The sequence below is a fragment of the Sarcophilus harrisii genome, chromosome 3 (assembly GCF_902635505.1).
Source record: "Sarcophilus harrisii chromosome 3, mSarHar1.11, whole genome shotgun sequence".
Lineage (NCBI taxonomy): Eukaryota > Metazoa > Chordata > Mammalia > Dasyuromorphia > Dasyuridae > Sarcophilus > Sarcophilus harrisii.
The window spans coordinates 596,561,798-596,587,436 of NC_045428.1; the positions used below are offsets into that span (position 1 = coordinate 596,561,798).

At 36.2% G+C, this 25,639-nt stretch overlaps 2 protein-coding genes across 2 annotated transcripts; both read right to left on the minus strand.

The window, feature by feature from the left end:
• Positions 1 to 13,328: 13,328 nt before the first annotated feature.
• On the minus strand, positions 13,329 to 15,088 carry LOC100913244 (olfactory receptor 13H1-like). Its single transcript, XM_012545773.3, has one exon. The coding sequence runs from the start codon at positions 15,083 to 15,085 to the stop codon at positions 14,156 to 14,158; it is 930 nt and encodes a 309-aa protein (XP_012401227.1). The 5' UTR covers positions 15,086 to 15,088; the 3' UTR covers positions 13,329 to 14,155.
• A 9,193-nt stretch (positions 15,089 to 24,281) lies between these two features.
• LOC100913506 (olfactory receptor 13H1-like) lies at positions 24,282 to 25,537 on the minus strand. Its single transcript, XM_012545784.3, has one exon. It carries the CDS (start codon positions 25,239 to 25,241, stop codon positions 24,309 to 24,311), a length of 933 nt encoding a protein of 310 aa, XP_012401238.1. The 5' UTR covers positions 25,242 to 25,537; the 3' UTR covers positions 24,282 to 24,308.
• Positions 25,538 to 25,639: the final 102 nt, after the last annotated feature.

Genomic DNA, 25,639 nt, shown 5'->3' on the forward strand with positions numbered 1-25,639 from the left:
GAACAAATATTGTTCCCATTTTAGAGATGAGGATAGATAGGTCTTATCCTCACTGAAATTGAGGAGTTTGCTAGGTGACAGACAGAATTGTGCTCTGAAAATAAAGATTTTTATCTTGTTTGTCCATTTTAGGACTCTGATGATATTAATAACAGTTGGCATTTTGGTGATGTTTTACAATTGTCAAAATCTTTTTACTTTGATTATCTCATTTAATCCTGTCATAAAACAAACAAACCAAACCAAACTTTACAGATAAAAAAATCTGAGATGAAGAGAAATAGAGTAGTGGCTAATAAAAGTGATTGTCTTTTTATTTATTTTTGCAAAATTTATTCCACTTCTATATTTTTATTATGTATCATTACCTCATTGGATAAGATTCTCTAGTAGATGTTCTAAATTTTTTATTCTATTGTTTTAGATTTTTTTTATTGAAATGTCTGCTTTCTGATCTAATTACCATCCTCATATTTTCTTTTTTTCATTTTCATTTTTTTAAGAGACAATATAGTTTAAATGACTTGTCCAGGATCACACAGCTGGCAAATATCTGAGGCTTGATTTGTTCTCAGTACTCCTGTATCCACTGTGTCACCTAATATTTCTTTTCAAGTTTGAACTTTTAAACCATTCTGGAATTTCTTGTTTACCTGTAATCTCTTGAATGGGAAGAATTCTCTTCTTTATTTGGAGTTTTTGACTTATTTTTCTTTGAGTTGTAACATTAACTCGTTGTGTTATGGCTTTTCAAACATTTATTTTTTATTTCAATTTATTTGAATCTCATTGTAGACTTATTTTGAGGGGAGCTAGGGTTAAATCTAGTCCTTAATCTTTTTTACTAACTTTCTCAGACCTCTGTTAATATCAAGTGTTAACAATTTATTCAAAAAGACTATTCAAATGCTTTTCTGATCTCTTTGGAACAAAAGACTAGTAGTGATTTTATTAGGTTAAAATATATGGACCATTAAATGCCTTTTGAACATAGTTCTAAATTGTTCTTTAAAATAGCTGGATCAGTTTACAACTCTACCAATGATGCATTGGTATACCTATTTTCCATACTAGCATTCTAGTAATTATCATTTTTCTCTTTTATTATCTTTGCCAATCTGATCGGTTTAAGGTGGAAACTTGAAGTTGCTTTAATTTATATTTCTCTAAGGATTAGTGATTTGTAAATTTTTTTCATATAGTTGTTGATAGCCAAGTGTTTTTCCTTTGAAATATGCCTATTCGTATTTCAAATTTTCAAAATTGTCCATTTGATCTTCTGTGATCTTATCTCTCTCACTTTTAAAAAAATATTTATTTAAAATTTAAATACAAAAGAAAAAAGAAAAAAAAATTGCCATATGCACAGCAGAGCATGAGAGAATGTAAAGTATGAAACAGCAAATCTCTTTCAAGAAAGCTTATATAATAAATACTACACATTGAATTCGGAGCTTTCTACCTTTTCTTTGCTTCCTTGTAGGTTTTCATTTGTTTTTTGATGTGCACTTTTTACTGTATTCCTTATTTCCTCTCTCTTTCTCCCCACTTCACCCAAGAAGGCTAAAATTAAGTATGGATATTTGTGTATAAATATATATATATATATGTGTGTGTGTATATATACATATATACATATGCATAATAGAAATCTATAATTATGCACATACACATGCCTATACATTTATATGTATATATCTATGTAAGGCTAATCAATGCTTATTTGTTTCTTGTTTCTCTGAAAGTGGATAATATCATCCTTTATAAGTCCAGGTCTTTCTATTTTTCTAAATCCACTAACATTTTTTCCTACACTACAGCAATATTAAAACTTTGTACTACCAAATGATTTTAAATCATCTATAACAATATTGATTAATTTCACTGCTGTATAGTGTGGTTTCCCTATTCTCTGCCTCTCTTATTTATTTATAAATTTAGAAAACTTTTATACATATATATGCTTTATACATATATGTATATATTTATACATACATATATGTATGCCATACTATATACATAAACATACATATATATATATATATAGTTCCCTCTTTAATCCATTTCTGATGTCAGTAGAATTCCAGAACTACTAGCTCTCTTCCTCCACATAATTCCTGTGTTAGTTATTGCTCTTGCACCTTATTCATACATCATGATTCCTTTTTGCCTTTTCTGACATTGTTCTACTCTTTAAAATCACATTTTCTTATTTCTACTCCAATCTTTCTTTCAAACTAGACAATTACTAAGATGCCTGGAGAGACTTCCATGAACGGATGCTAAGTGAAGTGAGCAAAACCAGGAGATCATTTTGCACAGCAATGACAAGATTATGTGATGATCAGTTCTGATGGACCTGTTGATTCAAGCCAGTTCCAGTGGTTTTGTGATGAGAACCATCTACACCCAGAGAGAGGACTGTGAGAATTGGGTGTGGATTACAACATAATATTTTCATTTTGTTGTGGTTCTTTGCTTGCATTTTGTTTTCTTTCTCATTTTTTCTTTTTTGATCTGATTTTTCTTGTGTAGCATGATAATTGTAGAAATATGAATAGAAGAATTGCACATGTTTAACATATATATGATTACTTGCTGTCTGGGGCAGGGAGTGGGGGAAAGGGAGGGAAAAATTTGGAACCCAAGGTTTTCCAAGGGTGAATATTGAAAATTATCTATGCATATGTTTTGTAAATAAAAAGCTTTATTTAAAAAAAAAAACTATCCAATTACTAGTGACAATTTTAGACAAATGGTTTACGTTTTCACATCTAAAATATAAAGTTTGTACTTGTTAAGCCCTTTGAAATTATTCTTTGATGTTTACCTTATATTTTTCTTGGATCTTATATGTCTATTAAATTCAAGTCTTTTTTCAACATAATCCTGAAAGTCTGGCAATTCATTGATTATTTTTTGTTCAGGATTATGCTTAACTTTGTTGGGTATGCTATTTTCAACCACAACCCCAGTTCTTTTGTGTTTTAATGTAGCTGCTGCTAGGTCTTGTATAATTTTAATTGTAGCTTCTCCATTTTTGATTTTTTTTCTGTTATAGCTTTTAATATTTTTACCCAGGAAGTGAGATGTTGGGTTAGTCAGATTCCCAAATCCCGACTATGATATATTGTACATTTTCCTTGTAGAATTCCTTTCAGGTGATGATTGTGGATTTTTAAAAATTTCTACTTTACTTTATTGTTCTAACGCTTCAGGACAATTTTCTTAAATTATTTCTTGTGTTATTGTTTCAAGATTCTTAAAAAAAAGTCATAGCTTACAAATAGTCCAATTATTCTTTTCTTTTTTGATCTGTTCTTCAGATCAATTGATTTTCTTATGAGGTGTTTCAGATTTTCTTATATTTTTTTCATTCTTTATATTTTATTTTATTATTTCTTGGGCTCTTATAACTTCATTGTTTTCCCCTTGCCCAGTTTTAATTTTTAAGGAATCATTTTCTTCTTTAAGATTCTGAATCTCCTTTTCTAGCTGATTGACTTTCTTTTCCTAATCTTGTTTTTCATTGATTCTTCTTTCTTAGTTTCTTTCAATGGATTTTTAGTCCTTTTTTGAGTTCTTCTATGAATTCTTTTTGGGAAGATAACCATTAACATCACTTTTTGGGGTCAGGAGTGGATTTTTTGCATAAGTATCCTTCTTTGAAGATGAACATTGGTCTTCCCTACTTTTAGAGTATTTATAGTATATAATATGGTATTCTGTGATTGGGTTCGTTCTCTTTTCTCTGCTCGTCTTTCCTTTTCATTCATTGCAGATTGTTAATGTATTAATCACCTCTAATCCTGGGGCATAGAAGATGATGACTTTTACCTCAAGTCCTCTTTCAGTTCTCTCTTCTGGCCTGGAAACCCAAACTAAGACCTCTGCCCTCCTGTAAGTGCCTACAACCAACAGTATTCCTGTCCCACTGCTTCTGCATTCACTGGGTGTTCCTTCTTGCCCAGAGCAGAGTCTCAGCAGCACAGTTAGACCTGGCATTTCCTATCCACAGAGGTTCCCTCACTCTTCCCAGACTCAGATGTTTGACTCTCTACACTGTCTGGAAAGTGAAAATCCTTGTGGCTGGGCTAAGGTTGTCTTCCATCCTAGCTAGTTCCAGGGCTCCTTGCTTGCTATTTCAGTAGAACTAATCTAGAGATGTTTACTCTTCACATGGGGTAAACCTCCATCTTGATATCTTTCTTTGCATCTTTTGTTCCAGGAAGAGCACCATTTTGTTCCAACTCTTGTTTGTTTTTATTGTTTTACATTCACACCAAAGCACTATTTTATTTTGTTTGTTGGGGAAATCTGGAGAACTTAGAATTTTCTAATTTACTCTGCCATCTTCCCAGAATCCTCTCCTTATCTAACTCTTATTTAGTCCTAAATGCTTCCCTCTCTATGGATCCAAAAGGCAATTTCTTTATCAGTCTTCTAATTTGTTTATGATATCATTTTTTGGGGAGGGGGCTAAATCATATCTATCCCTTTGGAACTTATATTGGTATGTTGTGAGATGTTGGGTTATATCTAATTTCTGCTAGGTTGCTTTCCAGTTTTGTCATTAGTTTTTCTCTACTAGTGGGTCCTGAACTTAGCATTAACTCAGCAAATAAGGTATTTGAGTTTATCACTACCATGTTATGTATATTTTGTTTATTTGTATATCTTTGTATCTTTATATATTTTGTGTTTCTAGTTTATTCAATAGATCAATCTTTTTATTAGCCGTCATCAAATAATTTTGATGTTTACTAATTTGTAGAATCTTTGATAACTGGTACTATTTTCACTTTTAGAATTACTTTCCTTGAGATTCTTGATGTCTTATTTTTCCAGAAAATTTTCATTTTTATTTTTTCAAATTCTATGAAATAATTATTTGGTAATTTGGTTTATATGCTACTAAAAAGTAAGTTAATTCAGGAAGTGCTTTCATTTTTATTATTGGCATGAACTACTAGAGATCAGGAAATATTTTTTCCCCCCAATCATTCAGACCTGTTTTCATTTATATAAAGAGTGTTTCCTTTTTGGTGCTTTGTACTACTTTGTCTCTTGGACTTGAATATTCTACATTTTGGCTATGACTTTCCTGGAAGTTGTGCTGGTATATTTTTAAAGAGCTGGTGATTGGTAGAATTTTTTTGTCTTCATGTATTCCTTTGGCTTTAAGAGATCTGGCAGTTCTTATTTGTGATTTCTTGAAATATCTTATGCAAGATTGTTTTTTTTTTTGACCATAAGTATCAGGTATCTCAATAATCTCAGATTTTTTTCCCTTCACATTTTTTCCCTAGGTTTTTTGATATCATATTTCTCACACGGTTTTAATAATTTTTTCAATATTTGATTTTGTTTGTAGGTCACAAAATTTCAATCTGCAACAAAGGTCATTGAGGCAGAGCTCTGAGGATGATCAATCAGTTTATTAGAAAAAAATGGTAGTCTCTAAGCAGTTGGATCCAAGACCTTCCTCATGGTCAAAAACCTGGATGCTCTGGGACTGGAGATTTTATAGACTTTGGGGATTCCCTGGAAGGCCTTCTATTTCTTGGTAAGTATGGGAATATCTATGATTGAGTAACCTTCAGAAGTGCTGTAGTTCTTACGATTGGCTAAAGGTAGTGTCCATCAGCCACAACTTCTCTATCATTAGGTCTTTCACAAATCAACAGCCACAGGTTGTGCTGCTATCCAGCTGCTGCTATCTTCAGGGGCTATTCACTCATATACTTAAGCAGCAAAGACTTTTCAAAGGTCATAAGACTCTGTTAACAACATGTGAGGGTATTCCACAGGTCAGGAGACCCTTCGTCAAGGTCTTGGGCTTTCCACAAGTCACTTGGTTGTCTTAGTAAGGGTTTTGTCCAACATTCTGAGGTTCAAAAACACTGTGAGAGAGGGCCTTAGGAAGTTATGGTTTTCAAACAAAGATCACTTAAGAGTGAGTGGAGGGAATACAAAATTCCCATCACAAGATATTAACTTGTTCTTCTAATGGGTCTAATGAATACAGTATAAATCTGTCTTATGAATCAATCACAAGTAATAGAATCATCAAAATATTGTGGGTTAATTAATCATAATCCATATCCTAACAGCATTAACCAACATAACCAACCCAAATTCTGTTTTCCTCAACTTACTAATACAATCACTGATACTAAATCACTTAATTAATTAATCACCAGTAAATCACAATAATCTGAAAAAAATACTTATTTTGAGGACTCTCAAGATTATCTTCACAGTTTTAATATTTCTAGTTGTCTTATTCAGGTTTTTTCCTGAATTAGAAAAAATTCGAATTTTAAAGATAATCAATTCTTGCAGAAGTTTTTCCACCATCTGTTCTAAGGTACCAACTCTCTTTTCCTTCCACCTGAGTTATTCCAGTTTGTATTTCATATTTAATTTTTGCTAGATACTTCTGTATTTCTTGTGGTTGAGAATTTTTTCTTTTGAGATTTATTTGTATTTGTTGTAGGGCTACTCTCTTGAACCCTCTCTGAGAACCCTTGAACATCTCCTAATTTAAAGTATTTATAGTATTTGGTGTTTTTTACTCACATCAGGAACCTTAGGATCAAGCCCAGACTGTTTGGATCCTGGATGGGATTGGGGCTATCTAGATGTAGCTTAGGGTCCTTCTTCAGCTGTGGACAAAGCTCATTCTTCCATGAAGTCTTGATATGGAAATTTCTCCCATTTTTGAGATTGGTTTCAAGCACATCTTCCTTCTATTAAGACTTGTTTATATTCATGATCCTTTTGTGTAGCTTTTTTTTGAATGTAGAAATTTTTAGTTGATTCTTTTCAGTAAAAAACTAACAAAACAATAACTGGGTGTTTTCTAGTCTCTGGGGAGGATCTGGAATCCTCTGTGTCCCAGAACACCACCATCTTGCTACTGTGCCTTATTACCTCTTTAAGATACAGTAACATCAAGTCTTTGTGGGAGAGGCTATTAAAGTAAGTGTGATGTAAAGCAGATCAAAATGTATAGAATTACAGTTGTACCTCCAGTGCCTACAACTATATGAAAAGAAATGAAATATTGACAAAGATGGAGAAACTTTCAGTCAAGAATATAACGAGAGACAGCAAAAACATTTCTTTGTATTTTGTTTAATTTGGTTCTGCTTTGTAAAGGCTAATGGTACTTCTTGATTTATAAATTTACCTGATTAAAACAATCTTTTGTCAGATCGTTTTGTTTGCCCTTTGTTCTCAAGGAGGATCATGATCTCAGGCAGGTGATGCAAGTGAATTGGATTTAAGTGAGGGAGGGCTATGCAAGGTCACCTGCTTCATTTTTTTTTTTTGTCCAGAGTTATCTGGGTCCAGTGGTGAGATATAACTCAGGAGGACTGATGCAATGGAAGACTAAAGCCTTTAACAGGTTTGACCGAGATAATGACCATTCAGTGATTAAAGCTAGATAAGAAATAAGACAGAGAATGGTTTCGTCTTCCTAGTCAAAAATGTCACTCTGGAGGGGAAGCCTTCATACGGAATCACAGAATTTCAGAGTTGAGAGGACCTTTTAAGCCATTAGCTCAACCTATCTCTTTGAAAGAATCACTAAACATTTCTAAGGTTAGCAGATCCAAGTCAGAACCAAAGATTTTTTTTTTTTTTTTTGCAGGAAATGACATCACTGCTCCCACTTCCATATTCTAGTAAGGGACACTCTTGTTCCTCTACTGATGATTCCTAAATAAGGTGCTTTTGTGTATTCCATAGACTGCTTTGTGTACCATGGGAGTGGAGGACCTTTCTTTATCTGAAGGTCTTTCTCTTAGATACTTGCAAAACTTGTTGATTGGCATTGAAATTCCCCAAATTGTCTATATATACTTTGGAGATTCAATGATGAGACATTTCCTTTGATAGTAATATGTAATATTCTTCTCTAAAATGTAATGTTTTCTGGGAGCAGGTTTCTTTTCAGTTCAATAATCACCTCAAATGCAGCCAGGAGTTAAAGTCCAAATTCTTTATTGTCTCCTTCAAAGTCTTGTCTCTTTTCCTGGGGCCCAGTTAGCTTTAATAGAGGCCTATCTCTCTCCTTGGTTCTGAGAGCTCCTGCCACTAGTCCTTTGCTTCTGCCAGCTTCTGCCTCTAGTTTCCTCTGAATGTCTCCAAATCCAAAGATTTGTGCTTGAGCCTACAGCCACAACAAAGATGGATGATGGAATGAATTCTGTCTCAGCCTCTGATGGAATGAATTCTGTCTCAGCCTCCAAGAGCTTCTAGTGTGCTTCTCCTTTTTGGCCCTGACAGCTTCTCCTTATATGTTCCACATTGAGTATACACCAATCATTATATCACTAGGAAACCATTATTTGTTGTAGGATTAAATCAATGCTAACCTAGATTTAACCACTGTTTCCTCAATTCCACTTGGCACCTTGTAAGAATCCTAACAGTAATCTATGGACTTAATTGTCTTAATTTAAAACTTTGGGGCATTTTCTTATTATTTTGGAAAATGTAATATTCAATTAAAACTTATAATTTTATTTTCCTGGAAGATCCATGATCCTTGTTACCTTTGTTTATGCCTTTAATCCAGCTTTTGACCTTATTATTCCATCAAAACTTCTGTCTCTCTAGAGTTTCTAATGATCTCTTAGTTCCCAGATCCAGTAGCCTTTACTCAGTGCTCAACCTGCTTGATCTCTGCAGCCTTTATTGCTGTTGATCACCTTCTCTTTTATACTCAGTTTACTCTTTTTTGACACAGCTCTCTCCTGTTTCTCCTCCTACCTACTAACTGTCCCTTTTTTTAGTGCTCATTGCTGGATCTTTATTCAAATAGGCTCTGTTTTGGGCATTCTCTTCATTTCTCTCTCTTACTTCAATTGGTGATTTCATCAATTCCCATGGTTTCAATGATCATTTTTATTCTGATAATTCTCAAGTCTTCTTATCCAGCCCTAATCTCTCGCTTGGCCTGTAGTCTTTCATCATCAATTGCCTTTTTGATATCTCAAACTGGATGTTTCATAGATATCTTAAATTCAACATGTCTAAAATTGAATTCATTATCTTTCCCTCTAAATCTTCTACTCTTCCTGACTTGCCTATTATTTTCTGGGACATCATCACTTTTCTAGGCACCCAAACTTTAAAACCTCAGTTGTTATTTGTGGAAGACGGAAGAGGAATCATGGTAAACTGCCTTGACCTGTCATGTGGAAAAGGGATGAAGCTCGATCTGTTTGGCCCCAGGAGGCAGAAAGAGGAACAATGAAAAAAAATTGCAGAGAGGTAGATATAGAATGAAAACATTCTTACTGGCTGTGATGTAGTCAAGCCGCAGGTCAATAAATATCTCTTAAGCACCTACTATGTACCAGGACATAGCTGGGTGGTGCAGTGGATAGAACTGAGCTTGGAGTTAGGAGGACCAGGGTTCATATACAGCTTCAGATATTTAGTATCATTGTGACTCTGGGCAAGTAAACTGATCCAGAGAAGTAGATGGCAAATCCGTCTAGTATTTTTGCCAAGAAAATCCTAAATGAAGTCACAAAGAGCTAGACATGATTGAAAAGACCAAACGACAGCAACATTATGTATCAGGAACTATGATAAATTCTGGATATACAAATATAAAATAGAAAGGCTGTCTTCAAGGATCTTATAATCCAATAGAAACAGACTGCAGAGAAAAGGAAGCTGAAGAGAGGAGTGCAATGATGTAGCTGCCTTGGGGCCATTATGGAGATGTCTAAAGGAATTCAGCTGGGTGAGAAATGAAGGGAGGACTAGCCTGAGCTCCTTCCTTCAATGAAAGTTTTATCCTTCAATCAGAGAGGGAATGGGAACTGTGGCTCTTGATTAAAGCATGAGGACTAAGGCAAATGCAACCTGGTATATAATGATCTGCTTTCAGAGGTAGTAGATTTTTTTTTCTCTACCAGAAAGAGGATTTAAAAATCACACTTTATTGATTTAATTGCATTTCCCAGACTTTTTATTTTTATTTTTTTTTCATTTCTTTTTTTTTTTTTTTAATAGCCTTTTATTTACAGGATATATGCATGGGTAACTTTACAGCATTAACAATTGCCAAACCTCTTGTTCCAATTTTTCACCTCTTACCCCCCCACCCCCTCCCCTAGATGGCAGGATGACCAGTAGATGTTAAATATATTAAAATATAAATTAGATACACAATAAGTATACATGACCAAAAACGTTATTTTGCTGTACAAAAAGAATCAGACTCTGAAATATTGTACAATTAGCTTGTGAAGGAAATAAAAAATGCAGGTGTGCATAAATATAGGGATTGGGAATTCAATGTAATGGTTTTTAGTCATCTCCCGGAGTTCTTTTTCTCCCAGACTTTTTAGAAATCATTCTTGTTCAGGTGTGCTAGGTTAGGTAGCTTCTGAGATGCTTTCAATTCTGAGCTGTGTGTTGATGAGAACTTTCCTGGTCCATGAAAGTGGTAAGAATATATCATATAATTGAGATGGAGACGGACCATCTGACAGACCATCTGGGTCTTCCCTGTGTCTTGGGTAAAAATATAACCCAGGATTTAGCCCATCAGTTTCTAAGGGATTCCTTGATTGCTGCCTTTGTAGAGAACAAAAAGAGTGCCATGGATGGACACTTATTCCTTCATTTGCCTATTTTGAAAAAGAGTATTGGGCTAGGATTTTAACTGTCTACTATATTCCATAGATTTGTAGTCTAGAGCCATGATGTTCTTCCAGACAATTCTCAAAGTCAGTTTCCCTGGTACCTTCCAAGGGCAGGGTAGTAGTTTTTTCTCACTAATCTCAGTTCCCTCTCATCAAATGCTAATTATACAAGAGACAACCTTGAGTAGAAGATCAACATGTTTAAGCAAATAGTACAAAGAAATTGGGGAAATGATACACATTAGAGTAGATAATAAAATAACCAAGAACAAATGAGTTCTTCAAAATCTAAGCTCAACCAAGAGGAGATCTCACTGGATAAATCTACTCTAAGTATTTTTGGGGGGTTGCATGCACTGGAATACAAAGGACATGGGGAGGCTCATTTTATGTATGTGACACTGGGGGCTCTCATTCTCTGTGTAGAAATTTCTGCAATTTGTCACACTTACTTCTCTAACTTTTTTTCTCTCTTTTTCTTTCCTAGTATCTTTATACCTTCCCAGTGTCTCAGGATCAGGGGTCTGTCAGCCAATCAGAAGTTATGTAGTCAGTGCCCAATATTATTGTGCTGTCTTTCAAGGATAGGGCTTTTTTTTTTTTTAAAAGCTTTTTATTTTCAAAACATATGCATAGATTGTTTTCAACATTTACCCTTGCAAAACCTTGCATTCCAAGGTTTTTTCCCCCTCTCTTTCCCCAACCCCCTCCCCTAGATAGTAAACAATCCAACAATAAACATGTGTAATTCTTTCATATATATTTCCACAATTATCATGCTGCAAAAGATCAAAAGGGAAAAAAGGAGAAAGAAAAAAAACAAGCAAAGAACAACAAAAAAGTAAAAATACTGTGTTGTGATCCATACTCAATCCCCACAGTCCCCTCTAGTTGTAGATGGCTCTCTCCATCATAAGATCTTTGGAACTGGCCTGAATCACCTTACACCTGAAAAGAGCCACATCCATCAGAATTGATCATTTTATAATCTTGCTGTTGCTATGTACAATATTCTCCTGGTTCTACTCACTTCACTCAGTGTGAAAGTCTCTCCAGACCTCTCTGAAATCATCCTGCTGATCATTTCTTATAAAACAATAATATTCCACAACGTTCATATAACATACCTTATTCAATCATTCCCCAACCGATGGACATCCATTCACTTTCCAGTCCTTGCCACTACAAAAAGGGCTGCTACAAATGTTTTTACATATGTGGGTCCTTTTCCCTTTTTTTGTGATCTCTTTGGGATAATGGCTCAATAGAGACACTAAGATTCTAAGTGTGGAACTGAAAATTATCTAGGATAACTCTTTATCGTTCTCACTTAGAAGTGAAGCCTAATTGAATATTGCCGGCCAACACAGGTGTATGACTCAGTGGGTAGAAGACTCTGACTTCTTTCTTTGTGAAAGAAGACTCAAGTTTGAATCCTATGTCACACACTTACCAGTTCTGTGGTCCTGGGCAACTTACTGAATCAGAACCTTCCTCTGATACTTCCCCACTCTCCTGCAGGTCTCCACCATCTCGCATTCATCCATTGCAACCAGCTGCTTACATGCTCTTCCTAAAGTAATTGTCTAAACATTTCACATTCCCCTTTGCAATGACTCCCTATTGCCTCCAGGATCAAATATAAAATTATCTGACAACTTTACAACTTGTACTCCCTGCTAAGTCTCCTGGCCTTTTCACTCATTATCCTTCCTTCTGCCTCAAGAATATCCTGAATATTCAGTCATACTGGTTCCTTTCCCATTTCTGGAACAAGAAACTCCACCTTATGCCTGAGAATTTTCTGTTAACTGTTCCTCATACTTGGAGTGTTCTCCTTCCTCACCTTTACCTCTTGGCTTTCTTTGAGTCGCAGCTAAGATGTTGCCTTCTGCAAGAAACCTTGCCAAATGACTCTTAATTTAGTGCTCTCCCTTTGTGGATTTTCTCAATTTTATTCTACATGTTTGTGCAGAATTGTTTGTAGGTTTTTTCTTCTATAAGACTGTGATCTCCTTGAAGAAAAAAACAATGTATTTTTTTTTTTTTTGGCAGACTTGTGATGGACAATGCCATCTATATCCAGATAAGGAACTATGGAGTCTACATGCAGATGGAAGGTTAATATTTTTCCTTTTTAAAACTTTGTTTTTCCTTTCTCATTTTTTCCCCTTTTATTCTGATTCTTCTTTCACAATATGACTAGTATGGAAATGTTTAACACGATTGCACATATATAGCCTATATCAGCTTGCTTGTTGTCTTGGGGAGAAAGAAGAGAAGGGAAGAAAGAAGAAAAATGTGGAAGTCAAAATCTAACAAAAATGAATGGTGAAACCTATATTTATATGTAACTGAAAAAAAAATACTATCAAGTAAATAAGAAAAAAAATTGTCTTTTTTTTGTATGCCTAGTGCTAAGCATGGTGCCTGATCCATAGTAGATGCTTAATAAATCTTAATTAATCCTTCTTAACCTTGGGTTCTTTAGCTATAAAATGGGTATGATACTATTAGAAACCTCACTAGGTTGTTTTGAGAAACAAATGCATTGACATATGTATAGTATTTCACAATCCTTAAATCACTATAAAAGTGAAATATTAAAAAAAAGAAAAAGAAAAGAAAAAGAAAATAAATTTAAAAAAATAAAAAAGTAAAATATTAGATAATAAACCTTTTCTATGTACTTCAAAATGGACCTGGAAAAGATAGCTATCTTTGAAAGCAGAGAAGGTCCTGGTGTTCTCATCCCTATTCAGTACACACTTGGCATAATGTGCTCAGCTTTGAATGCCATATCCTAGAGATAGATTATTACCAAGAAGAGGACAGTCAAGATGGTAAGGGAACTGAGTCCTCAGTCAAAATGGCGTGTTTCTTCTGTCTCTTCCAAATGTACTGATCCAAAACTAGAAACAAGGAAGGGCCCACATGTTATGTCTGGATATTTCCTCCTCCTAGATATGTTTGTGACTGTGCTTGAGTCCTCTGGAATAGCTTGGGGCTCAGCCTTCAGATCCAGAAGACTGACAGCCAGTAGGACATTAAGAGACCATGACTCTCTAAGACTCTGACCCATTTACTTTGTCATCTGTTTGAAAGTCCCAAAGGGCAATCCTTATAGCTGAAATCATCTATGAAAACCAAAGTCTGTATTGAGTCAATATTTCTTCCGATTTCAACCATTAGAATATAAATAGGAGACTAGATATTTTTTGTTTTATTGGTATGGGGAACCCCTAAGTGAGGAACTTACTTTTATTACTTATGCTTTTTGTACTTCTCTGCAATTTATTTGTCTTGAAGCATTTTCTAGAGCAATGGAAAGATAACTGATTTCCCCAGGAAACAGATATGTGTATGAAGGGCAGCTTGAGCCCAGGACTTGATAGTTTCAAAGCCAGCCCTCTCTCCACTGAGATAAGGTTTAGTCAGCCCCTGTCCTTCAACTTTTAGAAAATGGATCTAAGGAGTTCTTAGAGGACTTTCTTCTCTCCCAGTAGTTTCCTTAGGGCCTCTCTCACATCTTTGTTCCGAAGGCTGTAGACGAGAGGATTGAGCATAGGAGTTACAACACCATATAAAAGGGAGGCAAGTTTATCCTGCTCTCTGCTGGTCTTGTCCTGGGGCATCATGTACATGGCAATGGCTGTTCCATAGAAGATGACCACCACCGTGAGGTGGGAGCTACAGGTGGAGAAAGCCTTCTTTCTGCCCTCGGTTGAACGAATCTTCAACACAGCCCCAATTATGCGTCCATAGGAAGCAAGGATGAAGACAAAGGGAGCCAGGAGAGTCAGGGAGCTGGTGGCTATCATCAGCAATTCATTCAACCGTAGATCACTGCAAGAAAGCTTAATGATGGCCAAGACCTCACAGAAGAAATGGTTGATGATGTGACTACATACCTCCATTGGTGTGGCCAGGGTTGGTACTACTGAGAAGAAAAAGGCTAAAAACCAGGATAATCCTGCCAGCTGGATACAGAACCAGTTGTGCATCCTTACTGCGTAGCGCAAGGGGTCACTAATTGCTATGCAACGATCGTAGGCCATGACAGCCAGCAAGAAGCACTCCACAACACCCAAGTAGAGAAGGGTACACATCTGGGCCATGCATTGGCCAGCTGAAATGACGGGCATTCTGACTAGACAGTTGATGATCGTCTGAGGGATACTGGACGAGGTGAAACAGATATCCAGAAATGACAGATTGCTAAGGAAGAAATACATAGGGGTGTGGAGTCTGCTATCATACTGGACCAAGAAGAGAATGAAACTGTTCCCAAACAATATTATAAGATAGGCTACTAGGAGCAGACAGAAGAAGATGATTTGGGCTCTAGGGTGCTCTGAAAGCCCAACCAGAATGAAATATGTCACAGCTGTGGTATTTCTTTCACCCATTTCCTTTCTTTGCTATTTTCGTCACCTAAAGAGCAATGGGAGTAAAACACATAGGGTCATGAAAATGGCCTTGATGGACATTTTGTAATTTGTTATGTGTTATGTTTGCAAGGGCTGTTGGAGCTATTTAGTGGAAATTTTCTGATTCTATGAGATCTTTCATGTCTTTGCAGAGGGACTGCAAGTTACTATAGCCAGAGTAGTTCATCTTCTGGTGGCCCACTTCTGTTGTTGACCATCTCAACACTTAATAAGCCGGTCTATAACAGATTTCCGCTCCACTGTCAGAACTGGATGGGGGAACTTCTTCTATTGGGAGAACCTACAGAATTTTGTATTGTAAGGACACAATGTTCAAGGAGTCATAGTTATCTCCATACCTGATGAGTTCTTTATGTAGGAATAAGGGAGGCCACATGGCATAGCAGAGAGTGCAGTGGTTATGGTGTAAGATTATTCAGTTTCAAATCCTACCTCTAATGTTTCAATCAATCAATCAGCCTTTTTTAAGCTACTTGACCAATATAGACTTCAGTTTCCTTATATGGAAAATAAGAAGGTGGGACTAGATGGTTTTAGAAGTATCTTTTGATTCTACCTATGATTATACATTATGGTAGTACCAAGAAATTACAGTGACTAGAACAACAGCCATTTGTTTTGCATGGTTACTAGTAATGACAATGGCAATAGTGAAAAAGTAGAGTCAGGGCATGAAGACAGGATGAGAAATTAGAAACTTTGATTCATTCCAATTCCATTCCCTCTCCCCGTAACTTACTGTGTGGTCTTAGACCTATCTAAGACCACACAGATAAAGCCCCTCATGTTTCTGGATTTGGATTCAATTAGATGTTTTTTTTTTGTTTTTTTTGTTTTTTTTAGCTCTGCTTCCCTCTGATATGGGGTCATGAAGAATCGGACATGACTAAACAACAACTTTCTGATATATTCTGTCATTGATCATGTTTTGTTTTTTCTTCCTTCATAACCTCCTTCACAGCTCCCATCCAGCTCTGGGCTCTCACCATCTCATATCTGGACTATTGTAATAGTCTTATGTTTGGTCTATAGTCTACCAAAAAGATAGGTCTGACTATATCCTCTTTCTATATAGTAAACTATATTGGCTCCCTATTGCCCTTAGGATTCAATACAAAATCCTCTGTTTGGCTTCCAAAGCCCTTTATAACTTAGTCCCATCCTTTATTTCTAGTCTTCTTATGCTGTAATACTTCCATGTACTCTATAATCCAGTGACATTGGTTTCCTTACTATTCTACCCACACAATGCGCCATCTCCTCACTCTGCTTTTTCGCTGACTGTCCCCCATTCCTGGAATGCTCTCACTCCTCATCCCCTTCTGGATTCTGTGACTTCCCTCAAGTCTCAGCTAATATCTGAACTGCTTCAAGAAATTTGCTGGTACTTCTCAACTTTCCCCTCTGAGACTATATTCAGTCTATTATATTGTATTGTCTTTGATATAATTGTTCCCCTGTTGGCTCAAACATTAGACTCTGAGCATCTTGGGAGTGGAACTTTTCATTACTTTTGTCTTTTCCTCTTGACCATTTAGTACATACAGTGTCTGCCATCAGGAAGAGATTCTTGGTTACTCCTAAGTGGCTGACTAGTATGTATCATCTATTTAATGATCACGAGTGCAAATATTATTATTCCCATTATGCAGATAATGAAACTGAGTTAAACATCTTGTTAATAAACAAAACAGGCAGTACCTCAGTAATGAAACCGTACTGAAATGCATTTCCATTTTATCACAGATCTCTCTAGCATAGTTTGTTAAAACTTTTTGGCTGTCTGGTAAAACCTTAGAGCAACTAATGCTTTCTCTCTGTTAATTCTTTCCTAATGATCCTGTACATAGCCTGTTTTGCTTCTATTAGCTTGTATATTGTATATTTTGCCTAGTTTTATATTCCTAGCATTTAGTGCTGTGCTTGGCACATGGTGGGTGATTAATAATGGTGATTAATAAATGTTTATTTATTTATTGATTAGTTGTGTGACCCTGGGTAAACCATTTAACCTCCTTTTGCCTCAGTTGCCTAAAAACTATAGAATGAGGATAATACTAATATTCACCCAGCAGGGTTATTGTGATGATCAAATCTGATAGTATCTCCTGGCTCGTAATAAGCATTACATAAATGCCTGTTTCCTCCCCCTTTGACTTTTCAGAATAATGTTTTTAATTATATAAAATAAAATGTAGAAGATTATAGAGGAAACGAATTAAATTGAAAAACCAACATAAAATATATTTTAAAAGACATTTGTCGATCCCAGCTGAATAACATTTGATGCTATCATTATCCCAGTTTCACTCTTTCCACTGCCCTCCCATGAATGTAGGCCAACATTTTCCTCTTCAACTTGCCCATTTAGGGATTAAACTCACCATTCACCTGACTGTAGAGCTTTAAGCTAAGATTAAGCTCATGTCTAGTGAACTGCAGCAGGTGATGAATGTGAGTTCAGAAGCTTGGGGTAGAGGTCCAGCACCATTGCCTTCCTTATATTTTCATAACTTTGGTTTCCCCATCTGTGAAATGATGATGAAAATACCTTCATGACTGTCACATAGATATGTGGGGAGACTCCTGACAAGGAATCTATTCATGTTAAAAGCTAAATATCAGAAACTTTGGCCTGTGTTTTCCCATGGTGAGGGATATATTCCCAAGTATAACGAGAGGGTTGACCAAGCAGCTTGACTCACGCTTATAAAATTTTTTTGAATCGAATTCATGGAATATTGTATCCTCCCCACCCCTAAGCTCTTTTATTAAGAAGTATTTCCAGAAAGTGTAGCTTATCCAGGAGAGGAGGGATTTCAAGATGGACAGCAATTTTATAAGTGAACAAGGGGAAGAAAGGCAGGTTACTGGCATAGGCTCGTGGTTTCTTTCCCAACAGTTGGTATTACCTCATCACACATTAAAGGGAAAGGAGGATAGGGCTAGAAAAAAATCTTCCCGATCATCTTGTCCACTATCTTTATTTTACAGAAGAGTAAACTGAGGCTCAAAGAGGTAAATTAATTTGCTCAAGGTTACATTGGTAAGTGAAACATCAGGGCTTCAAATCCAGGCCAACGGACTATGAGTTGAGGGCATTTTCCAGTGTACTATATTCCTACCTATGATTTATAGAATCATAAAGTTAGAATCTTTCTCTTTCAAAAAATGTAAGACTTATTTTGTTATGCTATCAAATGTAACACTAAGCAGTCTTTAACTATTTTATCAAACACAATTGAAAATTAATTTAGAGGCCTTTTATCCCAACCTCCCATTTGTTTTAGGATGTTCCTTCTTACTACACTTCAGATAATTGTTTACAGAGCATCTTTTTGAATGCTGATGAACTCCCTCTCTTGTGAGGGAATGCTCCTGAACTTTAATTATTTGAGTGTTTGTTTCTATATTAAATCAATGTTTGCTTCCTTATAACTTAAAAAGTCAAATGATACCAGCCAAAGAAAGTGAGAAGGGAACTTCCAATAATGAAATCTGCTCATTTTGCAAATGAGAGAACCAAGGAGGAGACATCAGGTGACTTACCCTAAATCACTTAACTCCAAGTTGTCTTAGCAAAGACAGGAGCCCCAGGTCTTCTGTCTCTGAGTATATCATTCCTGCCAAAACATTACAATGGATTTTCATTCTTTCCTTTGGAGACACTCAGAAAACACTTCATTTTTCTTCTGACTGATAATCATTCAGGTATATGAAGGCTGTGATCACATTTCTCTCAGTTTTCTCCCAATCTTCATAATTTCCAAATCTTTCAACCAATTCAAATGATCCCTGGTTGACAGCTTCCTCATCAGGCTTGTTATCCTTCTTTGGATAGGCTATAGATTTTCCATGTCCCTTTTATCATCATATAATTATAATTAGGCATTCCAAAAACAATATAGTCTTACTAGAAAGCACCCAATTTGATCCAACCAGGCAACTAATTCCATGGGACAAAAGAGAGCTTTCAAATCAAGTTGGACTAAACTTTCCAACCAGTTCATTCAATTCAGTCATTCCATCAAATTTGAATTTGAAATCACTTTCTTAGACTATTAGACAGACCTGGCAATTGTAGATCCCTGAAAGAAAAAAAAAAAGAAATCCTTTTGGCTGATAACTACAATCTATCTATGCTAAGCAGTGTTGTTTGAATTGTTAAATGCTGAATTTAGGGTCAGTAAGACATGTTCTGACCTTGACCCTGATTAACACTAGTAATATAAATAGAGAAAATTATTGGCCTCTGGGACAGTTTAATTTTATCTTGGGTAAACAATCATAAAATCTACCTCATAGGATTGATTGTTGTAAGAAATATCATTAAAATCTTTCTTTGGTTTTTAGCTTGGCCATTGCTTTGCTGTATGGCCACAGTTCATCTCTTCAACCTCTCTGATCACTTCCTTTTAAATGAAAGATTAGGGCAAAATATTCTATATGAATCATGCCAGTAGTGAGTTAATTCATAATCTGTATCCTTCATTTTCTGGTCATTTTGGTTTTATGGCATTCTAAATTATGCTTTCTCATCTCTGATCTGGCTATGACCTTTGGTAAGCCATTTAGCTTAACTGGTCCTCAGTTTCCTCATGTGGAAAGCAAGAGTTTGCCTAGATGATCTCTGAAGTCTTTCTCAGTGTTTCTGTTCTCAGCTTCCTCACCTCCCACCCCCACCTGCCCAATTCTGACCTATTTTCTCTAATCACTTGAAATCCCAGTACTCTATAGTCTGCATTTTAATAGTTTATGTTCTAAAGTCCCTTCCAACTTGGATGTTTAATTCTTTTATGGAGAAGGTTGCCTTCAAGAATGTGTAGTTCATAGACTATTTTATAACTTCCTTTCATACAAACATTCACATCTATACCTAAATACACACAAGTGTGTGTGTGTATATATATATATACATACACACACACACACACACACACACACACATATATATGTTATTGCCCTCTCTATTTCATTCTCCCTCCCTCCCCTCAGGATTCTCTCTCTCTACTCCTTCTGAAGCATACTCCCTTGCACATATGGAAATAGAAGGAAGGAAGAGGGATATTCTGGAAGCCAGCTTTGTTTCCTTATCTCTATCTCCCCTCCAGATCTACAGCTCCAGTTCCTGCCCAGGCCCCCATGACAACACACCTAAGAAAGGAAGACTTTTCCAAAGATGAGCAGCATATCTCCTTCAGATGCATAATTAGGGCTTCAGGGTCATTTCAGGAATAGTGGGGCTGTCTGTGAATTGTCTGTGAAATTTAAAAAGCTGCTGAAGTTCTATCTCTAGGTGGATTCCTGAAGCGTCCCTCTCTCTCTCTCTAAATTCTTCTCTTTGCTCTCTGACACTATCACACAGGACTGTCTTTGTAATAATGTAGGTCTGATTTTTGGATTGAATCAAAGTGAAAGTAGAGAATAATTGAGGAAGGAGATAAAATTGGCTTTCTTTTCTCTTCCTCATTTGTCTCTAAGGGCTGAGGGAAGGACCTCAGAGGGACCAAGCACTCATTAAAATTAAAAGTTCTGAGAGTGGCTTGGGAATCAGGAGTAAACTTTCTGACTCAGTCCTGAGTGGAAAAAAAAAGTGAATATGTAGTAGTTGAATTAACTCAGAAAACAAGTGATTAAAACAAGTGGGACAGTTAAATTGGGAAAAATAGAGACCACACCAAGAAATAATGTCAGTCAGTCAATGACTATTTATTAAGATCCTACTCTGAGCCAGACACTGTACTATAAGGGTTACAAATGAAGACAAAAGAAAATCCCTATTCTCATGAAGTTTACAGTCTAATGGGGAAAGACAACATATAGCAACTCTGTTATAAATAAAGTGTTATATAGGCTAAACAGAAAATCAACAAAGCACTAAAATAAATGGGGAATCATTAAAAGGTTCCTGTAGAAGTCAGAGTTTTATTTCCTTCTTTGTCATCATTGACACAGAATGATTCAATCTTTTCAAATGACAGAGTTGGACGTGCTAGCTCTAGAAAAAACTTGGATCAAATCTCAGAAGAGCATTACTAAATATCTAGCCCACACATCTCATTCTTTAGTTTCTTCCTTTCTTCCTTCCACATTTAAAAAATTATTTCTTGCATTTAGGTTTTTAACAGTATTCCAGGAGTCCTTCTGTGTGACCCTGAATTGAATGGGCAGATTCAGCTGATTTTCTCTTTTTTTAACCTGTTATATTTTGAGAATTTTTGATATATTTGTTTATATCTGAACTTTTCTATATCCTAACATTTTTTCCAGTCTTCCAGCTATCATCTTGCCCAACTCCCAAGGTTGTTCATATATAGTTCACAATAATGTTTTTAAAAGAATATATAGATTCATTTTCCGATAATAACTTATACCAGCCCTTCTGTTCTAGGGGAAAAACTAGCCGCTCAAAGTTTGTTTTAAATGAAGTCTCAGATTATGTAAAATTAAATTTGTGAAGGATGTATAGAGTATAAAACAAGGATCACAAATAAACTGTTTTTGTTGTAACACAGAAAAAAAAAAATAAAAGAATATATAGATTCGGTAGGAGGAGGAGAATGAATCAGAGACTTTGAAAAAAGGCAAGCTAAAGGTTTTTAAAGATGTTATTAGAAAAAATAAAAGAAGAAACCTATGTGGTTGAGGGGAGAAATGGGAGTGGGGGTGGAAGGAAATGAAAAAAAAATTATACATAATGCAGGGACAGATTGGAAAGGGTTTGACTAGTGGATAAAGAGATAAAGGAGTCAAAGATGGCTGCATGTTTAAGAAGAACAATTAAAAGGACAGGTTTTAAAAATCAGACCTCTTTGCCTTGTATATAACTGATATTCATCCAAGATATTTGAAGAAAACATTTTCTTATATATGGATTCTAAGTGGCAGAATGCAAGCCAAGGGAATGAAGGGTCAAGAATTGAGCATCTGGAGTGTGACAGCCAAATCCAACATGAAACCCAAGACTGTGGATTATGGGTGGTGTCATATTATTGTGAATTTCTCACTGGATAACAGAGGATAGCTAGGTATTATAATGAACCCACATTTGGATTCAGGAAGACTAGATCAAAGTGCAATTATTGACCTTTAAGGGTCTTTCCAATGCTAAGTATATGATCCTATAATCATTGAATGTAAACAAGTATATAATAACTGTCGCCATATTAGGAATACCATGGAAAAGATCTTGATATAAAACAGCCAAGTGATGTAATGGTGAGAGTACTGGGCTCAAAGTCAGAAAGTCCTAAATTCAAATTCATCCTCAGTCACTTACTGTTTATGTTGGGTCTACTTGGTCCAAGAAAGCAAAACTAGGAACATGGGAAGAAATTGCACAAAGTTAGATTAGGTTTAATGTTTAAAACAAGAACAAAACCTAAAACACCTAATTTGTGCTGATTAAGAGTAGAGTAGGCAGGGGCAGCTAGGTGGTACAATGATTAGAGCACTGGCCTTGGAGTCAGGAGGAGTTCAAATCCATCCTCAGACACTTAGCTCTTACTAGATGTGTGACACTAGGCAAGTCACCTAATCCCAATTGTCTTGCAAAGACAAAACAAGAGTGGACTAGCTCCACATATAGCAGTCCTTCTATGTTTCCTTTTTACATTTTATTTATAGTTTATGGTCTAAAACAAGCATATTCATAGCAGTATAATAAAAAAGAATGGCATCTTTTATCTATTACAATATTCTGGAAGGAAAGGCCCTCAGGATTTGTGGCCAAGACAAACATTTCCTATTTATATTTATTGATTCAAGAAAGTTGTCTATGAGTAGATGTATATATTGAGAGAAAGGAGGGATCATATATGGTGGAGTGGTTGGGGAATGCCTTCATGGATTGGAGGATAATTGAGCTGGACATTGAAAGATGGATGGGAAGCTTTAGTCTTTTTTTTTTTTTTTTTATCAGTGACCTGTACAGAACATCTGTAACAAAGACACTCCATGTTTGCCCTTGAAAATTGGAGTCCATACACATTTAGAAGAAATGTACATTTTATCTATATAGGATTACTTGCTGTGGGGGGTGGGGAGGAGAAAAATTTGGAATACAAAGTTTTGCAAAGGAGAATGTTCAATAGTATTTTTGCACATATTTGGAAAAATAAAATATTATATAGAAAATTTTAGTCTACTCCTTGGGCGCCTCCATTTTTCTCTTCTATACAGGAAGGTCTTATCAAAGTGAATGACATCCACCATGTAATCAGAAGATATAAGATCCTTCTTATTTTTCTAGTTCAAAATAGACCTGGAATGGAAGTATATTATCTAAAGTAGGTAGAGTCCTTCTACCTCTTACAATTTTCAAATGATACACCCCTAGGATGGTATTAAGTTCTGGACACCATTTTTTAGGATGTAAATTGTTAAGAATGAGGGGACTAGATACTGTATTATGAGAAATGCCTCTGTATGCTTCTTCTGCTATGCTGATTCAAGGGAAGGAAGCTGGAGGATGAATATATGTTGAATATATGATTTTTTCTTCCTCCTAGGAACTTGGGTTCTATGATGATGTTTGGAAACTTGGTGACAGCTTGAAGTTAGCCTTTAAGGACATGTAATAACAAATCCTTTCTTACAAATCTAAGACTACATCTCTTAGATCACAACTGTTCATGATATTATCTCATTACATTGCAATGTGTTTTTAGGGTTCATAGTTCTAAAAAAAGATTTTTTTAGTTTGTCTTTTACTTTATTTTATTATAATATTATTTTTTTTTACTATTATAGCTTTTTATTGACAAATATATATGCATGGGAATTTTTCAACACTGACCCTTGCAAAACCTTCTGTCCAACTTGTCCCTTCCTTCCTCCCACCCCTCCCTTAGATGGAAGGTAGTCCAATACAAATTAAAAATGTTAAAGTATATGTTAAATCCAATATATGTATACATATTTATACAGTTATCTTGCTATACAAATTGGATCTAGAAAGAAAGAAAAATAAAACCTGAGAAGGAAAACAAAAATTCAAGAACACAGTAACAGAAAGAGTGGAAATACATTGCAATGTTTTTGAAAATTCTCCAGCCATCTTTGGAGCTTGGAGGCATTAGTGTTAAAACTGAAGACTGATAAGAACCAAACTCTCTTTCTGTTTCATTATTTTATCAGTAGTCAGACCTTCACCTTTGGGCTTCAGAAAAAGGATCTCTTCTTAGGAGACAGTCTTCTCTCCACATAATTTCTGTAAGGCTCCCTTCACATCCTTGTTCCTGAGGCTGTAGATAAGAGGGTTGAGCATGGGTGTCACAACACCATACAGCATGGAGATGATTTTGTCCCGGTCCCTGCTGGCCTTGTCTTGGGGCATCATGTACATGGAGATCGCTGTGCCGTAGAAGATGATTACCACCGTGAGGTGGGAGCTACAAGTGGAGAAAGCCTTCTTCCGACCCTTAGTTGAGTTCATCTTCAGCACAGCCCTGAGGATGCGCCCATAGGAGGCAAGGATGAAGACAAAGGGTGCTAGTAGGGTAAGGAAACTAGAGGCCATCATAAAATATTCATTGTATCTCAAATCATTGCATGCAATTTTGATGACAGCCAAGAGCTCACAGGAGAAGTGATTGATGACGTGCTGGCCACAGAATTCTAGTGGGGTGGTCAGGGTTGGGATCACAGTGAGGAGAAAAGCTGAGACCCAGGACCCTACTGAGAGCTGGATACAGAGCTGGGGACTCATCCTCACTGAGTAGCGTAAAGGGTCACCAATAGCTATACAACGGTCGTAAGCCATGACAGCCAGCAGGAGACATTCCACGACTCCCAAGTAGAGACCAGCACACATTTGGGTCAAGCACTGACCGAAGGAGATAATGGGGATCCTGACTAAACAGTTAATGATCATCTGAGGGACGCTAGCCGAAGTGTAGCAGATGTCTAGGAAGGACAGGTTGCTGAGGAAGAAATACATGGGGGTGTGGAGTCGGGAGTCATAATGGATCAGGAAGAGAATGAGGACATTCCCCAGCAAGGTAACAAGGTAGGACAACAGGAGCAAGCAGAAGAAGATGATCTGAGCCTGGGGGTATTCTGATAGCCCGATCAAAATGAAATAGGTCACAGCTGTGTGATTTCTTCCATCCATACCTTTCCTTCTCTAGCTGCCTCATCAAAGCAGGAGAAACTCGTTGAGTGATAACATCTTATTTTTTTCCACGGATGAACTTGTTTTCAAAGGTTTTTCATTTCAATATTCTAGTGCCAAATAGGCATGATTTTAAGAAATCTTCCGTGCCTTAAGTTTTCACTGGCTGAAATGGGCAAATCAATTAATCACTTTCTGGTGAGGAACCTTTCTGCACTTAGCAAAGCTGGTCCTGAGATAACAGCTCCCTGCTCCATTGTTGGATTTCCACTTGGAAACTTCTTATACTGGTAGACCCTTCCAGACCATGTTTGACAAGGACACCATGGTCAATGAGTCATGGTAACCCCTTTGAAATGATCAGGTCTTCATGTATGATTAAGTGATACATCATAATA

Coding starts and splice junctions, on each gene's coding strand:
- LOC100913244 (XM_012545773.3), bottom strand. CDS start 15,085: ATGGGTGAAAGAAATACCACAGCTGTGACATATTTCATTCTGGTTGGG.
- LOC100913506 (XM_012545784.3), bottom strand. CDS start 25,241: ATGGATGGAAGAAATCACACAGCTGTGACCTATTTCATTTTGATCGGG.